General features: G+C 40.5%; 1 protein-coding gene across 2 annotated transcripts in view; it reads right to left on the reverse strand.

Moving 5' to 3' along the window:
• Positions 1-17144, reverse strand: part of kcnip1a (Kv channel interacting protein 1 a) — a 43485-nt gene that overhangs the window by 18032 nt on the left and 8309 nt on the right. Inside the window, exon 1 of one of the 2 annotated variants that reach the window (XM_008420272.3) lies at positions 496-688. The exons of the other annotated variant lie outside the window; for it this stretch is intronic. Within the exon in view, the coding sequence (XP_008418494.1) occupies positions 496-553 (58 nt within the window). The 5' untranslated portion in view covers positions 554-688. Of the gene's footprint in view, positions 1-495; positions 689-17144 lie in introns of those variants that run through there. 2 annotated transcript variants of the gene reach the window in all.

Genomic DNA, 17144 nt, shown 5'->3' on the forward strand with positions numbered 1-17144 from the left:
AGTTTTTTTAATTCTGGTGTTGATGAGTACAGTGCCTTAACACTGCAAATCAAAAGCCCACAAAGTTATGGGAAGTGTGTTGCCAGCAGATTCATACTGACAGTGAATGAAGCAAAGTAACATTTAGAGAAAAGAACATTAGATCAGAATATGTTTAAATACATAACATCAGTCTTCTTGTTGTGGAACAAGGCAGAACATCTGCAAACACGTTGTCAAACTGAAACTTCGCTGTTGAATAAACAGATGCCCTGTTTCCACTTTCATGAAATATTTTCATTATTATTCTCATTTATCTCAACATATAAACACCAGTTATTAATATGTGCAGTGCTGCTTGCACATCTACGCTCTATATTTAGGTGTCTCAGCTTTAAAGAGGGGAAAATCTGAAGTTTCTCTGCAGAAATATTTAGCTGCATGCATGAGTTTCTGCCTGTGTGTGGGTGAGAGATTGTGCATGCACGCATTTTGTGTTTGTGTGCGCTTCCTCACCCCTGGATGGCCTCCTCTGCTTGGTCTGCATGGTCAGCGTGCCAACCACAGCCCCCATGTTTGCCGCCGTCGTTGTGGAAACAAGTGCGTCTGGATGCTCAAGTCTATATTTCTTCGTCACGTGTTTCGGACGGCTACAGCACACACTCCCGCACCCTCCTTCCCTCCTCTCATCCTCCTCTCCTCTCTCTCACTGGCTGCTCTCAGCATAAACCCTCACTCCGTCATCCTTTCATGCTTTCTCTCTCCGTCTCGTAACGCTCCTCCTAGCTCGCGCTCTCTCTCCCTCTCTCTCTCTCTCTCTCACCCCTTTTTCTCCTCACACCCCCTCCCCATTCCTTGTTTTTCATCAGGGGTTATTCTCTCTCTCTCTCTCTCTTCCTCCTTCATTCCCCTTTTCCCCCGCTCTCCATACATCAAGTCCCACTGCCGGAGGAGAGCATCAGTAATTCAGCATGAAATCAGCAGGATGTTGATTCACCAAATTATAAATTAATATGAGTGTACCCTTGATATGATAATACTGAGTGACTCACTCTGCATAAGAACAACATACACCCCGACTCCCATTACATTTGTCCACCTAAAAGCACCTGTTAGCGTCTGATGGAGAACAAATATGCAGATAAATTCGGCAGTGAATATTGATTAGAGAGGAAGCTACAAACCGCGGGGTGACAAATAAAAAAACATGAGGCTGTGACGTAAATTATAGAAGTCCCTGACAGTTGGCTGCATTCTTTATGAAAAGGCCACTCCAATCTATCAACACCTCCTTCACCTCCATCCGTCACTCCTGCTCATTCGTCCATGACGCCCCAACATTCTCATGCACACCAGCAAGACGGATCGGGGGACCTGGAGTTTATGTGTGCCTGGTGGTGGATTGAGTCAAGAGGCAGAAATAAAAAAAAAACCAGCAAGAAAGAAAGATGGGCTGAAAAAAAAGAAAGAAAGAAACGCTTAAAGTCAAGGATGTGAGAAGAGAGGGGGATTAAGAGCAAGAGGAAGCTGCTGAGACATTAAATAGGACAGAAATAGGGGGATCAAGACAAGTATCAGATAATATAGTAGGAGTGTGCGCTCTTGACTGTAAGAGCTAAACACACAAGTCGGAAAAACTTTTTTTTTTTTTTTTTACAGTCCACAGAAACTGGAATGCAGCTCCTGCTGCAAACACAGTGTAAAAGTTTTCATACGCCTTCAACTTCTCCACGTTCTGCCTCATTATAACTTCAGCTAATACATGATAGAGAATGATTGTAAAGTGAGAAGAGCAGGATTCGCGATTCTCAGATCTGGTATTTATTTTGTGTTCTTGTTCATAATGTATGAACTTTTTAAAAATTTCTAACAATAATATGTAAGGACGTGACTATTAGAGCCCAGTTTATGTCCCAGGATTTTAGATTAATGGGTACATCTTTTTACATCAGTGTCCAGGAAGTCCATACGGAGCCTGGCATGGACGGTCTGGCCGATCTGCGGATTGGACTTGCTTCGAGAGAATTACACAATCAGATTGGGATCGAGGGGAGATACCAAAGGCTAGGTCAACATCTCTGGCTCTTTTTCATGTTGGTCATGCTGTTTCCGGAGCCGTTTCTGCTGTGTGAAGGATGCACTGTCCTGCTGGGGGGAGCATCTGCCATCAGAGTTGTGCAGCCATGAATGGGTCTGCAGCATTCACATTGAATAGGAAAGATACAAACACCATTATTAAAAAAAATAATTTTGAGATATAGAAAATGAGAAAATTATAATTTCTCAAATGTTTCCTTCTTCTACAGGACACGCAGTACTGCAAAAAAAAAAAAAAAAAATCTACCTGTTTACCAACAGAACAACTGTTTTGTTTTTACTTTTTTTATATATAGTTCATTAAACTATTTTTATTGTTACTGAGTAAAAACAAAGTGTAATTTTCAAACAACAATTACAATTATGTAAGTAAAATATAAAATTTTTATAACATTGCTGTCTGAAGCAGTGTTGCCACCTTTTGATTAATCAAATCATCAGTTAACAGCGGTAAAACACTTGTTTTTGAAAAGCTGAGTTCAATTTCAAAAGTGACAGTCACGTGTAATAACTGACAATCTTGTAAAATCAATAAACCACTTAAACAGAACCAGTCTGGCAACATGAAGCAGGTCAAAATAACCAAAACTTCAACTCCATTTAAGTCGCAAAAAACGTCTCAGGGATGATCAGTGGAAGCAGCTCAGCTATGAGCTTCATGGCAAAAGCTGTGAATATTAATGAAAATAGGATTTGCAAAAGAAAAAAAAATCTGTATTCATCATGGGGGTATTCTAATTCTGAGGAAAGAGATTAATTTAATACAATTTGGAATAAGGCTGTATGTGGAAAGAGTAAATCACAGTAGGTCAAGGATCAGCTCTCGTGTGTTCATGGATCCCTCTCTGGGTTGAATTATTTTGTGATTACCACTTGACTTTTGGCAACCCCCTTATGATCCTAAGTAAATTAAAATGTCCAACTACAGCAGTGGTGCAGCATGTCGAGAGGCCTTGCTTATGCACATCACAGATCCTGCTTCATTGAATTTGCCACCAGAGGTTCCTGACAGAAAATTCAGTGAAAGCCAGATTTTTTTTTTTTCAAGCACATTTCCTAAACATTTCATCAGGTAATTAACAACCTGTTTGAGTTTAAATGTAGGCTACTCCATTTGTCTTTCCTCTTGCTTCTATTTCTTATTTTTGGGCAATAAAAACCCGGATGTAATCCACCGACAGAAAAATGTCAAAACTAATGGCTCACTACAGGTGGAAAAAGGTTTGAAATGCATGAAAGAAATTGTTCTTGCACCACACATCCTCATTTTGTCAGACTTGTGTGTGCTTTTATATCTTCTGTAGATGGAAGAGTTTTGTCAAAATCTCATCTTCTTTAATTACAACAGAGCATTGGATTTTAAAAACATCTCGGATGTTTTTCAGTAAATGATATTCATTTGAAAGCTAAAAAGGCACAAATATGAAGCCTTGTTGTAGCCGGACAGTTTAAGATGTGAAATGTTGTCTCCATATGCAAACTGTGCAACAATAACTCAAAATACAGTTTCAAAGTTTCAGATTTCCAAATTTTTTTCTTTTTTTTGCAAACAAAGCACGTCTGCTTTCACAGCTAAGTTTTCAGAAGCCAGTTTTGTAGAGTTGACACACTGATGTGTTAGTTAAAGCCATCTGTTTGTAATAACGTCTTTGCAAATGTAACAGCTATTCTCGACCAGGACACCATCTTTCAGCGACGGAATCGGGAACCAAGTGTCACTGTAAGGAAGCCATAAAGGGAATTAGCCAGAAAAGATTTGGTTTGGTGAGTTAAAAATCTGCAATCTGCTGCTGGGAAAAATGAGCTCACAAATTCTCGACTTTGTGCATGTGAGAGAGAAGAGCCAGAACGGACAGCGGTAGGGAGCGATCTTTTCACCCTGCCCACATGCACACATGCTTTCACAAACCCAGAAAGAAGCGCGCATATGGTCGCGCATACATGTCACACATTCACTGACCACGGGTCAGACGGAACAACCAAGGGCTGAGGACTCTGTGGGGACCCGGCGCTGAAGAGTGTGACCACATCCTGCTACGAAACACAAACACACTCTGCTTCCTCTTCCGTTGCTCCCCGTCTGGATTTACCAGCTATCAAATAATTTCTTCTCCTCTCGGCCGCGCTTCATTTCATCTTAAGTCTCAGCGCATTCGCGCCTCGCTCCATCCCGCTTTGTGTCTGCGTTAGGAAAACAACCAGCTCACCTTTATCCCACCATCTCCCCACATAAATCCGTGCGCCTGCACTGGAGTAATGTTCCTGTCGCTGCAAACACAGTTCCCTGCTTGTTCCAATCTCAAATCTTCATCTCCTCGCAGTGCCTGACAGGCCCATTTCCACACTCTGACAGAAATGTTTCTCCGTCTAGTAATCATTTCAACGTCTGTCTGCAGAGCACAGAGAAAGAGCGAGAGGTTGGAGTCGGTGAGCATGCTTGTTTTCTCCTTTGTGCTTGTGAGCGGAGCATTGGCACCGACTTGTCTGGTGTTTCCCTTACAAGAAAGTGAGTGAATAGCAGCATGCCGTTTTACAAGAACCCCTGTCACACTTTTCAGTCCGGAGACGAGAGGATAAAGCAAAGCGCTCTTCCTATATGCTTCCTATATGTTCTGATGGATACAGAAGACAGGGGAAGGAGATGGAGATGCAAACATGCTTGGCTGTGGATGCTGAAGAAGAGGAAGGATAAAGTACGCCGGAAAAGCTTCCAGCGAGAGATTAGGGCGCGATGAAAGAGAAAGAAGTGGTTCAGAAACGAGAGAGTGGGCGACTGGCACTGCAAGAAGGAAAATGCAGAAGACGGCAAAGTGGGGGCCACGCAAACACACTTCCAGAGAATAGAGTGGAAGAACAAAGAGAAGGAGCAAAAACGAGGGAGTGAGCCTGAGAGAAAATTAAACTGTTAAGATTTTTGATTAAGATTAAAACACAAGGGGAAACTTAAGCCCGTCGGCTCAACGAAGTGCGTATAAAGATCTACCTGAGCACTAAACGGCTCGTTCTTTACTTTCCAAGATTCATCCGAAGAGTTAATTATTCTTCCCAGGGATATAGGACAGGCTCCCGTCAACGCACAAAACCTCTGCAGTAATTCATCAGGGATAGCATGGCTGACAGGAACTTGTTAATTAGGAAAATCCATACCAATATTTATAGGTGCACAGATTACCCCCCCACACAGCTGTTTCTCTATCAACCCAAGCTTCTTCCCGGCTTCAACTCACATCGATTTGTGATTATATGGAGGGGGGAGAGAAAGACTATAAAGGCCTGAAGAAGAGTTGTATAAATAAATAAAAAGCAGAAGATGAAAAGGAATGGGATACAGACGGGCTGTGAATAACAAAAAAGGTTTCATTTTGTATGTGAGGGAAAAAAAGGATAACGTTTTTAAAGGGGAGAGTGATTAAATTGGGGAATAAATGGACTGAGAATGAAACGGTTAGGAAAGATGTCCTTCTTTGTGTTAATAGGATTCAACTTTTTAGTGTTACTTAAACAGAACTGTACTGATTGGCATAGCCTTCAAGTGAAAATAGAACGGCAACAGGTAGATGATCAAATTCAGACGGGTGTGAAAATGTTAACCACATTTTTACATTCAAGACGAATAAAAGAACTGCCTGACAGACACCAGGGGCGATGAGCTGAGGAAATGACCTCCAGATCCACTGCTATGAATTAAAGTTCATCTCTTCAGAAAAACCTTAACGTATCAAAATGTGGCACAAGTGCCACCGGTGGACCTTCGGCTCTGTACAAGCAGCTATTTACAAAGTTAATGTCATATAAAGTAGATGTAATGTAGATCTAATCAGCCCAAAAAATGAAAAAAAGATGAGACGTTGAAGAGCGCTGAGCTTCAAACATTTGCCTCTCAAAAGAGAAGAGCTGTGACGGTTTGGATCAGGCGAGAGGCAGGCAGGACGAGACGAGGAGGAAACATGTGATAACGAAATAATGAACGAACTCAAGGTTGTCGCAGGTGGAAAATAAAACTAGGAGAAAACATGGAAACTACAGGGGTTTGAAGTGCTGCTGAAGTGTTTGGTGGACTGATTCTGGTGAGCCTCAGTAAATGATCTGGAAATGGAGAAGATGAACTCCACCGAGGCAGTGAAACAATAGTTTTAGCGCAGAAAAGATCTGTCATGATCACTAATCTGAAGCTGCTACTGGGTAAGTAAATAAAAGTAAAACGCGGAAACACCTGAAAGACTTACTGTGCAAGTAAATACTCAGACTCAAGGTTGAATCAGGGATGACGACAAGCAGAGTGGGGAATATTTCAAGACGTTCTGAGTAGAAACTGAAGCAGTAAAACTGTGAATACTTAAAGCTGCATTGAGTTTACCTCTGAATTCAGGACCCGGGTTTGGAAATGACACGAAAAGCCATCAATCAAAATTCAGTTTAATATTTGGCTGATATTGAACACAGGTGAGTGAAATTGGCAGATGAATCATTTGGTTACCCAAAAATAAGTCCGGCTCTGCAATCGTCAGATGGAACGATGTTTTTTTTTTTTTTTAATCACATTTAGAGTAACTTTCTCAAAACCTGTGAGCATGTTTTATGAAGGGATGGTGCCGAGAGCAAGACCCAAAGTCCTGGGTTAAAATCCTGGCCTGGCAGAAAAAGGAACGACAGTGAGACAATAAAATATACATGAAAAAGTTTACCTAACAGATGGCATCAATGAAAACGTTTAACGATGTAGACGATTGTGTAAGTGAACCATTAAAGTGGATTCCACATGATCAGATAAACTGGTTATTTGGTCTTTGATAACAATGATTATGATCTTGTAAATATTAGGTGGAACAGTTTGCTGTGGTTGTGTGTGTGATTAAATAGGGGAGCCTGTGAATGTTATTCTTTGCTTTTTTTAATGGTTGACTGGGTCGTCTGTTGAATCTGAAATGATGATACTGCACTCCTAGATTCCTTTTTGTCCATTATTGCAAAGAAAATGTTTTTGTTTTTTTTTCTTCTGTGGACTCAGATCAATAGATTCCACTTTTATGTTGTTGTGCACGTTTGGCTGAGGGACTCAGTTGAAATGTCGGAGACAACAATGATAGATGTTCTCGATTTCCTTTGTTTCTGTCCAGATCCAGAACCCATTTTGTTGCTTCTGCCTGCATTGACGCCGTCTTTCCTTCACGTTGTGCAACCAGTCAGTCATTTGAAAAAAAAAAAGACAGATTTGTCAAACAAATGGTCCTCAGCAAGAGCTTTTAAGTAACATAAAAAAAAGAAAAGAAAAGAAATCAAAGGTCAATCTTTGGCATCACTTAAAAATGATTTATTACTGGTGCTGTATTATGCAGCCCGATTTAATTTGTTTGCCGCTTCTGTTTTGAACGCATTTCAGTTCATTTTAATCTGAAACAATTTGTTTAGCATGACATTTTTCATGCTCGCGATAACTGCATTTATTTCTACAAGCTGCAGCACTAATTTTGCTGCAGCTCAGCATGCAAACTGAACCACGTAGTCAGAGCTTATCTATATTCATCAGCAGCACATCGCTCATTGGACCGAGGGCTCACACTGAATTTAAAATGTCTTTAGAAAAACCAACCAAAAAAACAATCTGCAAACATCATGCAAATAATATATTTTTCATGGATTCAGCACTTTCATTTTTTTTATTGGATAAAAAAACCTGAATGTGGGTTTGATTTGTTACACTCAGACATCAAAAGCTGGGAGACAATCCCAAATAAAATAATCTACACGATGAGCTGCGTGTAGATGAGTGTGAAAAAATAAAAAAAATAAAAAATGAGATTCTGAGGTTGTTGTTTCCAAATCTCATCTTTGGAAGCTTATGTACATGCTCCTGGCACAGGATTAACCAAGAGCCCGTTTCGTGTCAGCAATTTCCTGATAAAGCTCTTTTGCTGTCCTAATTGGCCATTTTTCTGGACATCTTTTGATGTGGAGGTTAGAGAAAGAGAGAGAGAGAGAGAGAGAGAGAGAGAGACAGAGAGAGAGAGAGAGAGAGAGAGAGGTGAAAACAGGGGAGCTTAATAAAAGAAATGTGTTCTTCTCTGTTCAGCCCTTTAACCCTGCAGCAGCATGAAGTACTGGACCAAATGTTCCTGAGAGAACAGAAAGAAACCCACTTCTTTTTTTTATTTATTTTTTAACTATATTCTGCAGAAACCAAGCAAAAAGTTTTTCGCATCTCTAAAACTTCAAACAGTCGGATTGATCACAGAGTTGGCCGAGTATGAGTCGACATTCGGAAGAGCAAAAAGATTTGAAGATTTGAGGGCAGAGGAGACAGAAACGGCAAAGGCAGGAAAAAAAAAGACACCACAAACGGAAGACGAGAACTTAAAAGGAGCAACTTTTAAAAGGCAAAATAAAAGATACGAAATGAAGTGAAAGCGAGAAAAAAAAGAGGAAAAAATACTTGATAGAGTGTAAGGGAGCAGAGAAATGAAAGCAGAGAGGCAGAACCAAATGGAGCAACAAAAAAAAAAAAAAGCAGGGAGATAAATGTGTCTGCAGGGTCCAGGTTTTGTAGTTTATAACCACTGGGAAATATTTCACAGGTCCAGAACAGTTTGGGCAGGAATTGAGAATAAATTTCCTGTTTTTGCCGCAGGTGAAGAAAGACACATACTGACAAATGCCTTACTGCCAACCTAAGCCCCCACGAGCCGGGAGGCCAGTGGCTTATCACTCACTCTCGCTGCCTTTATGGCTAAAAATATATGTAGGTCACATCATCCATTTAGCTTCATTTAGTAACTGACACAGAAAAACACAGAACAACTTTTGATGCAGTTTAGCAACTGTCTTTTGTTCGGTTTGGCCGATTCGTCACTCCAAATTGCTCTGAATGGGGCTGTAACTGGACTGCATTTATCTAAAGAGTGAAACGACTCGCCTGCAACAGAGTTTCACTGTAAAGCACAAAGATGATGAACAAAGGAGAGTAAAAGCCTCCGAGAAAACACAACTGGAGCTCTTGCTACAGTCTTCCCTTGTCTGTGAAGTCTGTTTGTTTTGCCTCTTGATGTTTGGCTTTATCAGCAAAGTTGTTGAGAAGGAAGTTTTAAGAACATTATGAGTGATGTCATGGTTTTCTAAGCTTCTGATTGGTTATGTCCCAACATCCCAGTTAAATGGCGATACACCTTTGGTTGAATTTTAAAGCACAAAATGAGAACACCTCGTGTTTGTGTGACATGATTGCAAAAACCTAAATAAATCAACGAGAACGGCAGGAATAGAATTGTGGATTGCCACGTGTTCATTCTTGGAAATAATTTTCCGTTAAAAAACGTTTAAAAATTATTAAAGCAAATAGTTTAAAAGGCAATTGAATCCAATTTTAAGCAAATATTTGGGAACATCTAAAATGAAACAAAAATAATTTTATAAATATGTAAAAAAAAAAATTTAATTTTGCCTCATTTTGGAATTTAGCAAATAGGAAAGGTTAATCTGATTTAATGTTAGTAAACATCTGGTTTCAACTGCACATCAGAAAAAAGTCAACAAAACATGAAACAGTTTGTTGCTGTTTCTGATTATGATTTTGTGTTTGATGTGTTCATATTATTACACAGGATTTCTTCCAGAAAACTCATTTTGCTACTCAAACACATTCCTTGGCGAAATGTAAATCCTGCTTACCGTAAAAGTGCTGGTTTCCACCAGGATTTTTGGTAAAGTTTAAAATGTTGCCTTTGCTAACTCAGAAACGTCTCAGCAAGTCTGCCAGCAGGAAGAAGCTTCATCTGGCTGCCATTTTCTGCGAATCATGCAGTAACTTGCACAAATCTGCAATCCTCAGTGGCTGTGCAACAACAAACACCAGGCAATACCAGCAGATTCTCGCGTTTTTATCTTCCCTGTTCTAAAAACATGAGCAAGTCTGCTGTGAATTAGTTCTCCAGTACATGGAAAATAGATGTGAGAACATAAGAAACGTGGGAATTGCACGAGAGTATTTTCACTGTCAGGCAGAATTTTCACACATGTAATCATCAAAGGGCGCCGCACCTCTCACATCTGCAACTGCACAAGATTACGCCGAGATCCACATCATTTTGTTGTCTTCAGAGGGTTTGCAGGAGGCTTTTATATCCAGATCAGCTTCATCTATAAATTCAGGATTAAATAAGATCTTTATCCAAATAATTATCTGTGACTTTTTGACACCAGATCCAGTTATTTTACCTCAGGGAAACGGTGAATCTACAGCGTCTGTCAGGTTGAGTTTTTATTAAACTCTTAATGAAAGCAACTGAAAGTCTTTCAAATGTAACAGTGCACTTGACACTGTCAACAAATATCTTTGTCTTAATTTTTGTTGCTAATGACACCAATCCAAATGGTGGTATAGTGTTTTTAAACACATACACAACAAATAAAAATTATCAGCTGGATCACTAATAAAACTAAGTAATACACTTTGTCAATTAGCGAATCAATACCTAATCACCAACAACAAACGGAGCAAAGCGAGTTAGAACAGGCTTAAATCTGACTTTTATTCCTAAGCTTAACTTCATAAAGTGGAAATGAGAGATGTGGAGACAATAATTGAAAGCCATTTAAAAGAGAAAATAGAAAAGCAATATTTGAGTATTTCATTATGCTACATCAGGCTCCCTAGAGTGAAGATCTGATTCTTTCAAAGCTTTCCTTATTTTTAAATTAGAAAATAAGATTCTCCATCCTAATGAAGCTTTTTTCCATCAAGAAGAAAGTTTAACATGCAGAGTCAGGCATTCAGATAAATAACTTAACAATAGAAGCCATCAAGGTCTTAAACTTTTTCTCTTTTGAAATACAAAGAGACACAAGAAGAACTTGCTTTGACTAAATCAGCAGATCCAATTCCGTCCCTAAGGCAGACAGCTGGTCAAAAATGAAATAAAGTTATTAAATATGTAAAATAAGCGTTATCCTCAGCGTTACTCACCATTAGAGCAAGTCATCAGTTCTTAGATTATGTTGAGTCATGTGGTACGGAAAGGCAGGGAGGTAAAATTCCTAAAAATGTTTTTTCCTTTAAAGTTCTGACACCTCAGCAAGTTAACTTTGAGTCCTTCTCAGCTGGCCGTTCCCTCACATTGGGCGGTGATCAAGGGTGGCCCAACCTTCCCTGCCAAATGAATCCTGCCCTGCTTTCATTAGGCAACTTTTTGCACAGTGGCAGATGGTGAACACACATCCACTGACACGCACACTCACACACACACACACTCCGGCCCCTGAGAAGCAATCTCGCCTCCTCTCTCAAATTTCCTCAATTTTTCACCCCCACTTTTTCTCATCTGTCTCCTCCTCTTCATCCCAAAGCTGTGAAAACTTCAAAAGTGGCAGATATTTTTAGGTTCTGCTAAATGAAAGAGGGAGAGTTTCGGCGAAACATTTTAAGAGAAACAAAAAGCCAACTTTTGAGACATGGTGGCATCTACAGGCGATATCATCTCCTTTGACCTCTTAAGACTTGCTGGGACAAATATAACTGGCTGAAAAATCTTTGACCATTTCTCACTTTCTGCTAATAAATACATTTTTGATTGGAATTTCGGAGACATGTTGTCAGTAGTTCATAGAATAAAATCAGGGAAACTGATCATGTCTCAGTGATCTCTCCATTTTGTCCACAGCTGTATATTGTGGATGGCGTACGCTGATGAAGATGGCGATGAAGCGCCATCTTCATGAAGCGATGAAGATGGCTTGTTATTTGAAGGTTTTAATCTAACAAAGAGATTTTTAAAAAGTTAAGAAAAGTGACATTATAAAAAGTCATTGTTTTTTGCAGAAAGCACTTTTTCAAATGTGCGTCTGGTTGAAGTCTGTTCCTAGATACAGTTTATCAGGGTGATTCACCAAAACCTGCCACTGATGATACATTTTGGTGTTAAAAGGTTAAAAATGAGCCCTAAGGATCTACGCAGCACACATCCAACGTATCTGCTGAAAGCTGCCGCCACGCAGGTCAGGATGAAACAACCCACGCAGGATGCTGTATAGGCGAACCATTTACACGGTCTCTGAAGAGTTTTTACAGCTGTTTGCTTTGACGGCAGCGTTAGGCAGCTGTGAAACAGAAAATACGACCTCAAGGCATTTCTCTGCTGGACTTTTCTGAAAATTCAAAAACATTCAGTTAATAACAACGCCTCCGTCGTTTTTATCACATATGCAGTCTTTTCCACAGGATTTCACTGAGGTCGGTCCTCTAAATAAACATTTTAGTTATTGAATTCTCCATGTTTTTAATAATCTTGGTCTTTTGTTTTTTTATTTTGTTTACACTCGGCTTGTTGGAAGCGGCTCAGTGGTAAACACCGAGGTTTAAAGTCAACAAATGCCTGGCAAACCGTGTTCAAAGGCAAACACGCAAAACCACAGCTGTCACATGTTACACGGATAATTTAGGAGCCTTAAAGACAAATGTGTATAATTTATGTAAAGCTGCTCGTGCATAGGCAAAAGAGCGTAAGCAAGCATGTGTGAAGTGTCAGCAGCTGCCAAACAGCAGCAGACAGGAAGCGGGCTGGTATGAAAGCAGCCGGGCAAATGCCATCACCTATTATGGACAAAACCAGTGGCACGGCCACACACACGCACACACACACCCCGACATACACACACACACACACACACACACACACACACACACACACACACACACACACACACACACACACACACACACACACACACACACACACACACACACACACACACACGTCCCCAAATCCACAGTTCAAACAGCAGACAGGTGGCCTGAAGACTAAATCCATGAGCGACATCATTATTCTCCCAACTTGTACGATATTCATGTTGCCAAGGGCAAACACACAGATTGGCTTCACAAACGCAAAACATGAGATCTGCATGCATGTGAAAATGTCAAGCAGAAATACGTCTCCGTTTACCCGTTTTAAAACATGAACGCTTACCTTTGTGATAGGTCACCGGCTTGGACTGCAGGGAGAAGGTTCCCATCACCAGACCCATGTTGACTTCTTGGTGAAGTAAAGGTGTGTGTGCGTGCGTGTGTGTGTGTGTGTATGATGTAATTAAGGTGTGTTAGTGAGCGCGCACCCAGCAGGTGTGTGTCATCTGTGATTAAGTGAGTCCGTCAGTCGGCTGTATGTGTGGAAGTACAGATATCACTTCTCATGCCGCCTCACACCCACACAGCTCGGCTGCTTTTGCTCGAGGGTGTGTGAGTGAAAAAGAGAAAGAGGTGTGTGTGTGAATGAAATGAGCGGCAGGCACGCACTCTGAAGCTACCTTTGTCTGCGCTGTCACTGGAGCTGCCTTCCTCTCATCCCTCTGGTCTCTTACTCCTAACAGTCCCTCCCTCTCAGAGTTAAACCCCTCTTCACCCCCGAAACCAGACTGTCATTCCTCCAGTTCCTCCGTGCCTCTTCATGTGTTTGTTCCTCCCTGCCTGCTCCCCTCCTTCTCTCCTGTTCATCTCAGCCGCTCTGTCTCTGTCTGTCTGGTGGGGAACGAGGAGCTGCACACTGTTGCACGGGGGGGAAAGACGGAGACAGATTGAGGGGAGGGGAAAAAAAAGGAGGGCAAAACTGAGGGGAGAACAAAAGAAAGGGGGGAAGGAGAAAATGACGATGGAGAAAGAGGAGATGGAGAGCAGGGTGGGAGGGTTGAAGATGAAGCAGAGAGATGGACAGAGATGAGGAGCGCAATAGGTGAAAAGAGATAAAGGAGAGCCGGACTGATCTTGTTCCCACCCTTTGTTATTCGGTGGGCAAACTGACGGCGGTGAGCGTACGTGCAGCTTTATCTCCACATGCACGAGTCTGACAGGTGGGGTGAACGTGTGTTTACCCCACCAGAGGATAGGGCACCAGCAGCATCTTTCTGATGCTGCTGCACACATGCAAGCGTCTTGCACCCGCACCTTGCGTCAGACATGCTCCGACTATTAAGTCCAAATATATGAGCCTTCTCTTGTTTCCCTTCTCCATTACACTGAACAGATTTTTCATGACCCTGTCAGAGAATGTGAGAGAAGTAAGCAGTGTTAAGGCTGTGAGAGAGCGTGTATCATTTTCACCGTCAGACCAGCATCAGTGATGATGATTTAAAAAAAAAAAAAAAAAAAAAACTAACTCATATACAGTTGTGATCATAAGTTTACATACTCTGGGGAAATTTCAGATTTTTTTTTGTTTTTTTTTTTGTGGTCCATTTTCCAGAAAATGTAAATGATTCAAAATAACTTTTCTTTCCCTTTCGGTTAATGGTGTAAATAAAATGCATGATAAATTTAAGGCTTAATGGTTTTGGATTAAGCACCTAATTTTCCTTTGGTGGATAAAAAGCTCCTAGTTTCTGTAAATTTGTACATGTGAAATGTCACGTTTGAGCCCATATAACAGATCAATCACACCGAGATGAGAAGGCTGAGACTCTTTCTCCAGGTTGTTCTTGTCTGGTGGTTCGGGTCTAAACCATCAGACCCTATTTATAGGTTTGGAGAAGTTCACATGAAAGATTACATTTTTGGAAAAACCAAAGAACTTCTTGTAGGGTGTAGAAAAGAGAGTTAAAAAATGATCTACTGTTCCAACTTCTTTCCCAAGAACAGAGCACTAATTTTTGAACTAAACTCTCCCAGCAGTAGAACCTGCTGGGAATGAGAAATCCAATGTTTGGTGCCTGTATGAATTAAAAATAAGCTGCCGCCACAAGAGAGGATTAAATAATTCACAACTAACTTCAGAAAAAAAAAAAAAACTACAGCAGATCTAAGGATCTGAGAGTAAAATATTTCAAAACGACATCAGTGTAAGCTAAACCTTGAGCCACCAGATCTGAGCCGACGTTTTCGACAATAAAAGAGCTGCTGCAACCCTGACATGTTCAGCTGCAGATTAATGTTGGTCCAATAAGCTCCTAATGCCGACTTATTTGGTGACACTCGGCTGCTCTGGTGAACATCGGGAGATTATTTTTAATAAGCAGGCAAAGTTCAACTGGTCAGTCAATCAGACGTTTCCAGTTGTTGTGGCTGACTCTTGTCTGTAAGTCATGACACAGAAAATACAAATGCATCAACATCAGCATATTTTAGTTATTGTCACAACAACAACAAAAAAATGGGGAACCATTGAAAATACGTAATGGTTTTTCAGGTTGGTTTGAGCCACGCTGAAAAAAAAATCCTCATTAGTGATTTCTAAAGTAAGGACCTCAAAATCATGCAACCACGGCGCCGGACCAGGAGACAAACTGCATCCATCAGCATGTGTCCTCCATGTCCCAGCATTGGTCAAACCGTCTGCAACCTATGATCTGATAAACACTGAGCGGTGAGCGCTAAGCATGAATGCACTCTAAGAAAACTGCAATTTAAAAAGGTGGCGATGCCAACGAAGTCACAATAAAGAGAGTGTATGTGTGGCGTAGACATAACATACACGATTTAACCACACATACAAACAAAATGTTACCTTTTAAACTCTTTTTGTCGTTTTATTGCCTCTAGTGAGTATTGGCATAATTCCTGCCCTCCTTCAAGCAGTCGGTACCAAACACAGTTTGGTGTGAATTACATGCCAACACCCAGTTAGAATCTAATCCAATTCACTGATCCCAGTTCAGGACCCAAATCCAGTTAAATCGCAGTGGGTGGGATTAAACATTCGGCGCTAAGCCGTGTCTTTTAGAGCCAGGTATTCCCACTCACAAAAACAGATTAGAACTCCATCACAATGGAGGAACGAAGCTCTTCAGCAACGCAATCCTCCTCACATTTACTCTCCTGTCAGTCGTGTTTAACCTCGTCCTCCTCCCCTGCTGCTGGGGTTAGTGAGCTGAACTGATCACACTGATGGCACTGCTTATTGAAATTCCTCTCATGGCCACGGTTAAAGAAAACAATTTACAACTAAGACATCGATGAGCTTGGCCCAACGCCATTGAAGCCAACGCTAAAGCTATTAGGCCATAGTTTTGAGTGTCCATTACTGCAGGGTAGAAAGTTTGAAATGGGAAAAAAAGAAGAAAAATGTAAATAGGCCCCAAAAAGACAGGAATGCAGATAATTTTTTCTCCTCTTTAAGACAAAAATATGACAGCGTGTTCTAATTGTAACACGTACACTGCAGCCCTGTTTCACACTTACCACGCATGCTTACACATTTAACAACATGCACAGACACCCGTCGTAACAGCGACAGAGAATGGCAATACGTTAACTGAATAAAAAAATTAAACGAATCTTTGAATACACGCCAGCAGTGATGCAAAGAATTACTGATTAAACAGAGACCGGGTCTGAAAAGACGAGATAAGAGAGCGCAATTTGTTGTATCGACGACGCTTTGCTTTAATGGTGGCTTTATGTACACATCTATCAGCGGAGAGACAGCCTTTTTTCCCCTGATCAAACAATTTCAAAAAGTGAACCGAATAAAAGCCCAGAAAGACTAAAAAATAGTCAGATCTTTAGGCTTTTGATCTCTGTAAAATTGACAGATTACAAATACAGACTTTCAGAAAACACTGAACAGACCAGAGACAGAGAATAATCATAGAATAGAATAGAATAGAATAGAATAGAATAGAATAGAATAGAATAGAAAGTAGCTTCTATCAGCTCAGGCTTTATTAACTGTATTTTGACTCCAATTTGTTTGAAGCAAATAATTTTATGTTGCTCTGGAGCAACATTGTCAGCAGGACAAAGATTGATCCCCTGCTGTTTGAAAACACAGATAATTCAATTATATTTTTTTTTACCTAAAACCTTTCTTGAATTATTTTTTTTCTTTTATACATAAGTTAATTATGCTCCTGAACATGTAATGTGTGACACATGAATACTTTACCCACAGCCTCCCATATACAGTACAATAACATGCTGAATTTTGCTAAATGTAGTAGTGAGGAAAATGGAGCTTTCAATAAAGTCATTTTTGACCTTAAGTCGCTTCGTTGCACTTAACGGAAAAAATAATGTTCCTGTTCTCCCCCATATATGAGATGATAAATGTTAGTCAAACTGTTTACCAGACTGCAGACCTGAAAGTGCATAA

This window comes from Poecilia reticulata, chromosome 10 (assembly GCF_904066995.2).
Source record: "Poecilia reticulata chromosome 10, P_reticulata-male-v2, whole genome shotgun sequence".
Classification (NCBI taxonomy): domain Eukaryota; kingdom Metazoa; phylum Chordata; class Actinopteri; order Cyprinodontiformes; family Poeciliidae; genus Poecilia; species Poecilia reticulata.